At 44.9% G+C, this 11,537-nt stretch overlaps 2 protein-coding genes across 2 annotated transcripts; both read right to left on the bottom strand.

Moving 5' to 3' along the window:
• Window positions 1-1,054: 1,054 nt before the first annotated feature.
• On the bottom strand, window positions 1,055-1,324 carry PHALS_00425 (uncharacterized protein; the record flags this gene model as incomplete). The annotated part of the gene is made up of 2 exons (XM_024716135.1): window positions 1,055-1,124; window positions 1,227-1,324. 2 exons carry the CDS (start codon window positions 1,322-1,324, stop codon window positions 1,055-1,057), a joined length of 168 nt encoding a protein of 55 aa, XP_024572475.1.
• Window positions 1,325-10,236: 8,912 nt separating this feature from the next.
• On the bottom strand, window positions 10,237-11,115 carry PHALS_00426 (uncharacterized protein; the record flags this gene model as incomplete). Its single annotated transcript, XM_024716146.1, has 1 exon — window positions 10,237-11,115. One exon carries the CDS (start codon window positions 11,113-11,115, stop codon window positions 10,237-10,239), a length of 879 nt encoding a protein of 292 aa, XP_024572476.1.
• Window positions 11,116-11,537: the final 422 nt, after the last annotated feature.

Raw genomic sequence — 11,537 nt, forward strand, 5'->3', positions numbered from 1 at the left:
TTATTGATATTTACCAATCAGCTCAAAAATACTAAATTTTGTGTAATTGGCCATACTATTCTACAAAACGATCATTTAGCAATCGACATTTGCGCCGGATTGATGGCTTTGATTAAGAAAGTCGGCATCGCTCGTGCTTCTAGCGGTCAATACTGTATGTCAAAATATTACGTTATTGAGGGATAATGGTGTGTGATGCAAAATTTGGTTTTGACAACCAGTTCAATCTCACGAAGTACTCCCTTCTTTGCTGTAACACGCATGATGGGCTGGAGATGGTCGACACGCTACCACAATCGAAAGTTTCCACGAATGCCAACCTCGAAATAGTTGTATTTTACCAACGCAGCTCGTTCTATTACAATTAGCCACTACAACGTAACTGGATAATCTTGCTCTGAGCGCGCATAGGAGTTTGTGGTTCTACTTTGGCCAGATTGCCGTGCCACCGTTGTCGCATACGACTTGGTGTTCCCTTTTTATCGACTGTGTCAGGTGATTAGACAGGTTTTGCAGCAAAACGGGATTTTCTCATGCGAGTAGGGCCTATCCTCGGTCAAAGATCTAGACTTTGCTGAGTAGGCTCAAAACGTTAAGCAGGCTGTCGTCCGCAAGACCTTGAGGTGGTAAGCTGCGTTTACGTCGTGTCTTGGAGTATACAGAGTAAAGTACTGAACGAGAGTGATTGTGGCCTCTGCTTTTCATAAGCCAGCGTCTTAGCCGTACAACGGGTGAGGACACGTGTATTTTCATATATATTGCACTCTTTTTTATATTGTATGGCTCTTAGAAATAGGCGAATTACCCAATTACTGCTCTAGTCGCAGGCAATACATCTAACTGTCGAGAACGAAGGGACAAAAGCGCTCAAGCAGCAACTTTCGGGTGCTTTTTTGCATGAGGCTTTAGCAGATGACCCGCATATATAGGCATGTACTGGCACCGCCGCGGCGCGGCGGCGCTGAGTGCAACATTCAATCAAAGCTAGAATCAAGTCGTGTGGCAGTCTGACAAATTCGCAGCAATACTTGCACATAAAGAAAGCTAAGCGTAACTAGCTGATCCGACGCTTATTCATCAAAAATGGACTGAAGGTCGCTGTGAACTCTGCGGTGAGGTCTCCGCTGCACGATACGGGTTTGGAGTGCGCAGTTTGTGTGGGATTTAGGTGATAGTTTGAACGTTCCCTCCTTGAGACGATATTTGTTGCCAGGAAGTTATTTTACTTGTGCTGTTCGGCGAGACCAAGGTATCGGGCAAGACTCGGAAAAACATAGTGACCGTTTTTGTCAAAGAGGTCCTCGGCCGCGGGAGGCAGCGCCATAGTCAGTAGCTCGTTAAGTCATTTGGGCAGCTAAAGACAAGAATCACCAGCTTTAATTGTGCTCGACAAAGCAGGGACTTTGTTTGTGAAATGAAATCGAAAGATATTCGGCGCAGCAGATGCTCATTAAGCGTTTACTTTGCGTGATGTCTTAAGAATTAAGTATGGTTTCTATTCTATTATTGGAAGGGTGTTACGCGATACGTACGTATCATGGTATGTGACACCTTATTTATATTTATTTTCTCCCTCGATCGTAGTACCAAGCTTAAAAGTTTCAAAGAATGTTGCAGTGATCAGAGAGAGTTTGGAAGAGGATGGTGTGTAACGGAGCTACACGTACCCTGGTATAAGGGGTGGGGGCACAAAATGGTGTGACCACACGATGGTGTGGCTATTTCTTAACAAGAAGCCACTACTTAGCGGGCCTGACAGTAGTTATGCACTTTAATTAGGTAATCACGAAAACCTACAGATTTAGATATAGGTGGCTTTGCCGCAAAAACAGATGAATACAGTTTAGATTTGAACGGAAGGGTGTATTTGCCCTTGCTTAAGGTTTTGGGTATTTTTGGATGTAGCGAATTGCGATCCGCTACACTCATACTGGTTGTAATATAGAACGAAAGGTCGGTGACCTTAGTAATCTTCCTCCAAGCAAATAACTACGGCAGCCCCGCTGCATGATGTGACCTCGGAAAGAAGACATTTGTAAGGTGCTAGTCTTCCGCCATGCATAACATTGTAATCTTCTTGTAATTATGAACCGAAGTATTCTTTAATAATAAGATCTAGAATTACTGATTAAAATAAATCACTCTCAGAAATAAGAAAAATCACATAACCTCCTATTGCTTAAAATGGTCTCTCAAATGCCAAAAATTGCATAGAGGATCCCCTCTATGCGTTAGTTATTGTAAATTTGTCAAGTCAAAGAATTCTTCAGACGAGATCCTTAGCAATCCTGTTGCAGACATCACCAAATTTTACCCCTGCTGCTTTAATCACGAGTAAATAAAAATGCTCGCCACAATTTTGCGCAAAGTTCACCTATCCGCCTGGTGGTCAGATCTATTGCTGCTGATGGCTGAGCTGTACTATCACTCCACGACATTGGGTAGACAATCCATATTGATCTAAGGCCCAGCCCATATAAGCGCGAGTCATGCAGACTCTTGCCCAAATCATGCCTCTATAACAGACTGAACTAGCTCGCTGAACTAGCTCGCTGAACTAGCTCGCTGCCCTGCGCAAAACTCCAACACGCCGTTCCTTGCGGTTCTGTCGCATACACCCGGAGCAAAATGAGCGCGAGAAAGCTGCTTTGCGAGCGCATTCTCAGCCTACAGATCATTACTATTCACGTATACCGTCTGCGCTCGGAGCAGCAGCGGTTTCTGAAAAAGCCGTAATATATATGAGAGATGTATCTTTGGCACTAAAGTTGACGAAAGAGCTGATGGGTATCAGATCTAGATAGCGCACTAACTGACGCAATTCCTTTATTAACCCATGTAGAAGGCATTCATGCCAGCTTCAACAAAGCGCAAATTCTTTTACCGTCATCTTGTGCTTGACTTTGCAAGGTACTACGCACTACCCAGATATAAAGGTAACAATGTAACGCATTAAGTTGCGACTGTTTACAACTCAGCAACTTGCCCATATGATACAGCAGTCTTATGAGCTGCCAGCTTTATGGCGGAATCTGCAACCTGGCCAAATGTATCGAGACTAACCCGTTGACAAATTTCACACGTGCGCACCTATGTGAGAACCCAAGCTACAGGTCGGGCCATCAATATATACCGCTCGCCGAGATGTAGTCTTCTTTCTCCCAAGATGTTATTCAAGTTATGTCTTGTACCGCATACAGTATTTCAGACTTGAGCTTTAAATATTAAGGCACCACAACAAGGTCATTGCCATGTGGGTCAGTGCTATAATACTTCAAGCCTTGGAAAATGTATAGCAATGCAGGCGTGCAGTCGCGTGCTTCGACAAATGCGTTATTTGAGGTCTTAAAATCTTGCATAACGAAGCAGCGTGACACATGTTGCGTCTGATCCGTTCGCAGTACATATTGCTAAGTCAATTGTCGACCTTATCATTTTGTGAGGACAAATCACATTTAGGGTGATGCGAAAACGCATCCGCCACCACATCAAGTCAAACCGGGTAATGCCTCACCTCGTAGGTATACTCAGCATCAATGAGCAATTATCTTGTCATTTTATGGAAATGATGCGATGACGATGTCCCTGTACGCCAGGACACGTAATCTGTGCATCCTGATATTGGACAAGGGCATACTTCGTCGCTGTTGCTTCTTGTCAAAACCTGGGTAGCTCTTTTGCGCAGGACGCATGAGAATCCCTTTCACAGTATTAGAAATTACCTACTCGACCGCACTCTAACGTCATTTTAGGTCGTTTTATAGATATGGTCGAGGTTCACGATTTGTCGGCATAATTTGCACTGTATTTGAGGATGTGATTAGCTTGGCCACGGGACAGAGATGGTAGCCAATCCTCAATGGTCTTTATCGTCGCGGGACCTTCTGTATTCTCAGCTCTTCGATAAGACAGCTTAAAGGATTTTGCCAACGTCAAAGACACTCGTATCTATACAGGCAAATAGCTAATTTGAGCGCATACATTTGAGCACCGCTCGCAAGTGTATATTGTGGTTTTTCACGTAGACTTTACGTGCTCTGCGCGATCATGGATGACTATCGTCGAAGTATGTGTTACATAGCTCTGATATAGCCGGGGTAATTGTGTCGCCAGACGATTGAATGTCGCTGACGTGTAAGACAGTCTCTGTAACATAAGCAGCCACTCTCGGGGTATGCCGCTCAAAGCAATCACGTTGTGGAAGGTAATCGTTGTCGCTCATCAGTATTTTATGATATGCATCAGGTCGAGAGGACTGAATAAAGTGCAGTCGGTCATGCTGTTCTGCAGCAGTTTTTTTCTGGTTTTCAGCGTTTGCGCCGATATCAAGGTTATATTTGGCTTACTAAAAGCATGCATTATTTGTCACTTGCCAATAGTGACACAGCAGTCAGCGCCCAGTTTAAGGATCTACTTTCTTGCACCAAATTGGTACTGTGCTTGCACAAAAGAAAGCGTCAATGACGTCACAATTCTATCTTGATAAGCACCAAAGCTATGTGACGCAATATTTTCCCGAGAACCAAATCGCATTCATGAAACACTTTCCTATCCGGTGATTGCTCTTGTGGTAGATCTCTCGTTACACATCGTGACATTTCATTAACAAAGGTAGAATGGACTCGTAGGATCTTTGAGGAGAGCTGTCTCACTCTTTGCGCTCAGTGTTGTGCAAAGGCCCTCAATTACAATATTTTCTATGACGGAGGACGAGCTCAACTCCTTCCGTACCAATCGAAACATTTCGGTGATCTTACCAATTTACATTTTCTTGCTCACATCCCGATAGATCATATCTCCACCTTTACAAGAACTTATGCTAAAGGAAGCGAGAGGTGGTTGATAGATCCGTGGAGTACCCTGGCCACTTCAATCATAAGTAAATCAATATCTTACCATAACTGCTCCGCACGGCGGACTTTCATGCAGTAGAGCTGGCTCAGCAGTACTATCAGATTGGAACAAGATGAACCATCCTTGGTCTTTTTCGAGCCTAGCCCATCTACTGGCGACTGACAGTCGTCCTACAAGTCTCTTGGTCCTGCCACTGAAAATTGCGACACACAGTTGCTTCCACTGTCCACCGGCCCCGGAACAAGAGACAACAGCTCGCTGCTGGTCCTTGCTGTCTTGCCCGATATACAGCCTGAGATCACATTTAAAATCGTCCTTTCCGTTTCAACAAAGATACACGCAGGAGTTTGCGCCATAAAATTACCTTTGTTATATCATTTTGAGACCTCAGCTCACTGTCGGTTCTTTCTCCCGAGCTCTGCTCGAGGAAACTATCAATTTTATGCCATCAATTTCGGACAAGCTATGTCCTGCACGAAAGCTATCACAGCTTCAAACCCGCGCTTCATGAGCTTCTGGTTCCTGGTAATGGTAGATTTACGACTCGCCAATCTTCCACTGTAAAGAACCTAGCTTTTTTTACTTCCAGTCGACATATGGCTCTGGTGTCCCGGCCGCGCCGTGTCTAAAGAAGACATTTTGATACTCCGCAAAGGACAAAAAATACAAATTGTCAGGTCATCCTTTGGTTGAAGGTTCAAAATACTGTATTGGTGTAACTGTTGCAAGACGCACGGATTTCGTAACCTTATTTGGCATATTCATTGCCTCCGCGTGCTTTTTACTATTTTGATAGTCTGTAATCACACGACGCTACTAGATTTTCAGGACTTTACACGACTTTACGGAGCCTGGGACGTTGATATCAACAACGAACAACCCTGGGCCATCAGCCTCACCTCTTTCGGAGTTAGTCATTCTTATAGGGCTGAGTTCCTCGACCACGACCTCCATCTGTTACGAAAGAGCCAAGTTTTTTTCGGTAGGCCCAAGGCAGCCTGATAAGGATCGACATTCTGTAGCAAAAATTGCCCATCCGTGTACACCCACTTACTGAGGAAGGCTTAGATCAGCTGACATGCCTCACCGCGTGTTGCTCGCTTCCAGCGAGCCATTGACTGGCATAAAAAGGAGGAACGGTGAAGTGACTTTCATTAGTATAGCCTATAGGTCTGAAACCTCACTCACCTGATAAGTGCCTCTAGTTCTGAAATAACACAACTTGAGTAGATATACAACTATGCGGGGTGTATAGTTAATGTAAAGCATACTCACAGATTATGTGGCCTACACAACATTTGCAATGGACCTTCCCATCGCACATGTTGACTCAAATCACCACCCCACCATCAAAAGTGGTTTACCCAAATATTATAATTCTTCTTCACGCTCTTCGTCGTGCTTTGTCCAGCTCTCGCTAGAGTGACAACCCATACGCTTGCTCAACATGGAATTGTCGCCGCCATCGAACTTGGATAATGTTCCGATTCCACGTCATCCAGCACATTTGCGCTATCGTGAACTTGATCGTCATAATGACTTTAACGACCGACTTGGTGGTCCCATCCTAGTGTTCGACGAACTCTTCAGTCGAATGGGTTTTCACTGATAAATTAGACAGCGAATTTTCGCGCCAGCGGATCGACTACTCGTGCTTTCGATGAGCCACGAAGCCTCACGTATTTTCCATATGTCCAGCAATCCATTTCGGATTCCATTGACACTCAATTCTGGGCAAGGATTTATGCGACCAAATTCGCGGATATTCATCGTTTCAATGCGCGTGTACCGCTGCTGGCTTGTTGAAGGTACGCGATAAGCACTTTCAAATTGCGTATTTAACAGCACAGAATTGGGTTCACTCCGACATCGAGGGTGCTTGTAAAATGCGTTCGATCATCTGTCGAATTCGCGACGGGAGAAACAGAGGGAGAAAAGGAAGGGACGGCTGGAAAGCCGTCTCTTCCTTTCTGTCTTCGGATTCGCATCGAACGCGCGAACGATACTGGGACAGTCGCGAAGAATACGAGTTCCAGGCTCCCACAAATTCTCGTTCGCTGGATATCCTAGCCATTTTACCAAGAGTTCCTTTCGATCACGGACGTTCCTCTCTGCCACCACGTTCATGACGTGGTAGTATCGATTATCTGTTAATCTAGAAGAAGGGGTGCCCAAAGAATGAGTCCCTTTTGTTTCATCCGTGGCAGGTCCACAGTCTTCGTTAGCAATGGAATTGTCTTTTGACGAAGGCGGAGAAGCTTCTCTCGCTGATGTGCCAGCGGCTGATCGAGGCGACAACGCGTGAAGGATAGTCGACAGGTCGTCCGCAAAGTTTGCGATTTCGCATGGCGTCATGGAAACTCGCCTGGGGACGCAGTCGAGGGTCAGATCCACCAATTGGAGCAGGCTTTGCAAGCTCTTTCGCCTGCTGCGGCTGCTTCTGTTGACGCTGCAGGGCCTCCAGCCGAGCGGACTCGCTCTGTTTCGGGCGCTCCTGATTATTCCCGTCATTCCGAGGGCGATGCTGAGGCGACGACGCCAATGGGTCCAACCTTTGACCTCATGCCAAAGCCGTGGCTCTGAAGTTACATTCGAATAAGACTGTGATATATCTAAGTTGGGAATCCCGTCGTCGCGATTGTAGGGCTTGAAGATCTCGACGTTGAACGTTGGATGTGTCCTTAGTCAGCTTGGTATGCCGATATTGTAAGCATTTACATGGCATGAAACTACACGAAATGGACCGATGAAGCGAGGTAATAGCTTCGTCTGATGGAATTTAGGTACTACTGAGTACCTAAAAGACATTTTGCCTAGATGACCTTGTCTATCCGCGTATTCCTTTGCAAATCCTGTGCGTCGGCCATTGTGTCTCGCACTCGTGTGATCACATTCACATGACTCATGAATTAGTCAGTAATGTCCTTGTACTTGCGCTCCACATGCGTATCATTTTTGTATAAATTTAGAAGGCGACGTTCTTCTGAGCTCTTCTAACACTCACATCGGTGACACCATCCATTGCACAAAGCGGTAATTGTGGGTGTCGCAAGTCATTCATGAAATTAGCTTGGTTCCAGTGGATAAATGATTAATCATAGCAAACTCAGCTAATGGTAACAACAAACGCCATTTGCCGATTTTTTCACACAGAAGCTTCTTAGCCCATCGTTACAACACTCGGTTGACACGTTCTTTTCGCATATCGGTCTCCGAATGGCCCGCTTTGGTCAGATCCAAGCGAGTGTCAACTTCAAAACACTTCTTTCTAAAACACTCGTGGATCGTGAATCACAATCATAGACGATGGCGTCTGGCAAACCGTGATTGTGAATAATGTAATTAACGAACAACTTAGCCGTCGGTATCGATAGAATCGCTACATGGGGCGATGCGAACCATCTTGCTGGGTCAGTCAGAAAATACGAGCATCCAATTGTGCCCATCAGCATTCTTGGGAAAGCCAAAAAGAAAGTCGAGCCGGACAGACTTCCAACAGTCAGAAGGAACAGGAAGATTCTGCAGTGGCGATTACGTGTGCCGTGCGCTCTTCACGCGCTGACAGACATCGCATGTCTTCGCGTATCGTGCCACCCATTTGTACATGTGGTGCCACCAAAATTGGGCACTGAGAGACTGGTATGTCTTCTCACGGCCAAAGTGACCGGCCATCGGCGTATCGTGCCCCTCGCACACTATATTGTACTTCATATCATTGTGTTGGTGCAACAATCCGTGGCTCGTCTTCATGTGCAACATTATAGTGAAGAAGACCATTCTTGCATGCATAACGATGCGACCTTGATTTCAAGCGGCCAGGAAGCTTGTCATGAAATTTCATTTCACTCGATGACAGTGCTCTAATGATCAGATCAAACTATTCATTTTCACCATACGCCCGACGTATCCTATCAAATACATCGTTTTCGATATTGCTGAAATGAGCTAGCTCATCGTGACAATGCGTCTTTCTGAACCTTCAGCTTCCCAGGCTTGTACGCGACCGTGAAGTTGTATTCCGGGAAGGATGGCATATTTCATTGCCAAAAGCTCCTTGTCGTGGACAGGGTGGTTTTATTTAGCTGGCTTTAGCTGTCGCGATTAAAAAGACACGTCACGATAGTGTCCTATGGCTTTAGCCGTCGCGATAAAAACGACACGTCACGATCGTGTCCTTTTGAGTCTTTTTGCAATAATGCACATCCGATTTCAGACTCAGATGCGTCACACATTAAGCTTTACGGCTTCGAATTATCTGGTAAATCGAGCAATGGTGCTTCCATCCAGCTGTTCTTGATCTGAGCGAATGCTTCTTCACAGGTGGATGGCCACTCCCATGGTACGTCTTCCTTCAGCTAGTTTGGTAGCGGGCTTGCCATGTCCACATAGTTACGAGAAAATCGCTGCAGGAAATTGAACAAATTAATCCATTTCCTCAGATCCTTTTAATTTCGTGGCGTCGGCCACTCCACGATTGCTATGACCTTATTAGGGTCTGCATGGACACAAAGTTTACGAACATAACAACAGTGCAAATCCGCCCTCTGGTCTATCACCCAAACGTGGAGTTCGACACAAAATTGATCGTGAAACTGGTTTAAACCATGCAGTGCTTCGACAGCGGCTACTGTCGCGTGAGCAAAGTGAGTATATCGATGATTACTTTGCAAAAGCAGAACGTGGTGATAGTCTGTAGTGCAATTGATATGTTATTCCAGCTGTTAATAGCAATGTGATAGTCTGCATTGCGATGGATTCATGGCCGCGTTGTTAGAAAGGTGGAAGTATGCTATGCGACTGATGTGTTGTCGTAGCTGTTGATAGTGTGGTGATAGAATGCATTCGGACTGATATGTTATTTCAGCAATTAATAGCAATATGATAGTCTGCATTGCGATGCTTTTTACGGCAGCGCTGTTAAAAAGGTGATGTCCTGGCGACATATTTGCGAATATTTATAATATTTCGTCCTCGCAAAGAATAAAGTGCAGCGGGATTACCGTGCGCTTTGCACAAGGGAAGTTTTGACTATTAGAGTTAGCGTTAGCAAACCCTCAAAGGTTGAATTTCTGACCATGAGCGGAACCGAGGAGAGCTTCTCAGACTACAATTGCTATGTTTGCTTTAGTTAGACTAAATGGAATTTCGGCTTGAAGTTAATGCGTACGATTTACTATTTATGTTTCTCACCAAAAAACTGTTTTTCTTGCGGTTGACAGGCGCGGCACATGTCATAAAGCTCATCGTAGAGCTATTCCATCGTTAGAAACATAAAATGAATAATATCTGCTTTTATGTTGAGGAACATGAAGTGGTACGAAATTGGAACAAGTAAGCGAATAAATTGGGACACATCAGAGTTTCATTTTCAACTACGGACTATTAATCGTCCGAGAGACATGTTCCACCAAAGAGTGGCGCCAACGATTTAATAATCATAGCGTTCAACACTGCTGGAGCGCTGGCACTCAGTTTTGACATCCACGTGCGGTACATGTCGCTCTTCTTATCAATCACGGCGTCTGTGAAGCTTGGAAGGAAATGCAAGAGTGATTTAGTCATGATATCTGGGCTACTATACTCTACAGTCAAACCCGAAATCGATCGAAAGTCAAGTAGAAACGCTGTAACGGACGCACTCTCAAACTTCATCAGCACCTCTTTCATCAGGCTGACGTACTGCTTTTTCGTGGTCGCTTTGGCAAACTGAGACTGCAGATTAGAAACGGTCACGTTTGAGCACTGGGAAACTGGTACCCCTGTGGCGCATGCTAGCATGTTCACTTCAGCACCGAGAATCATTTTCGGTCGGTCCAAATCACATTGCAAGTGAACTGTCAGAGACATACCCATTGGCTCAACTTGCACGTTCACGGTAGCATCCACAGTAACTTGAGATGATGATGCAAGACCCATAGTGACTGAATTCGATGTGTTGACATTAATGAAATGGGGGAGTATGGAACTAAGGCCAGTTACTCTCATCGAATCGATCACGGGCCAGAGAGTCAGCGATTGGGCCATGAAGTCATAACTGATGTTATCCATGACGACATTTTCACGTACTAAAGGGTCATAGCTTCCGACGACGGACGTAAGAAATTTTTTTGTTTTCGGTGACCTGATCATCGTATTGAAGTCAGCAAACTCTTCTTCTTGGGTAGTAAAGTCAATCTGCACACAGCTGTCTTTGCTAGCGGCAATAGATCCACATAGGCTCACAAGAGTGCCAATCGCTGCGAGAATTATAACTGGAACCATGTTGTCAATTTAATTGACACGAAGGATGCAAAACGAAGACTGACAAGATGGGTTTTAGCTGGTATCCCAGTTTATCGCCTACAATGTGCGGAGCGCCCTCATAAAATGCATATTGTGAAGACTAGCATTCAGTCTAATCTGAAGACAGCCGGAGTTAAAGTTATATCCGGAGATATCGACATCTGTTCAGAAATGCGTACCATTCGGACAATAGAATCTTATGCATTGAAAATTAATGAATCAAAAACATATGGTTCTTTAATCGAGCAATAAAGACAAACATGTGTTTGTTATTCTTTCAATTAGAGATTTGATACCGTAGCAATGTATCTACACTTCGTACCTTCTCTCCTCTCACAATCTGTGCATCAGTCTCTGATAGAATGATTCATACGATCAGAGCTGTGCTGGTCGCCCAGACC

This window comes from Plasmopara halstedii (assembly GCF_900000015.1).
Source record: "Plasmopara halstedii genome assembly, contig: Scaffold_110, whole genome shotgun sequence".
Lineage (NCBI taxonomy): Eukaryota > Oomycota > Peronosporomycetes > Peronosporales > Peronosporaceae > Plasmopara > Plasmopara halstedii.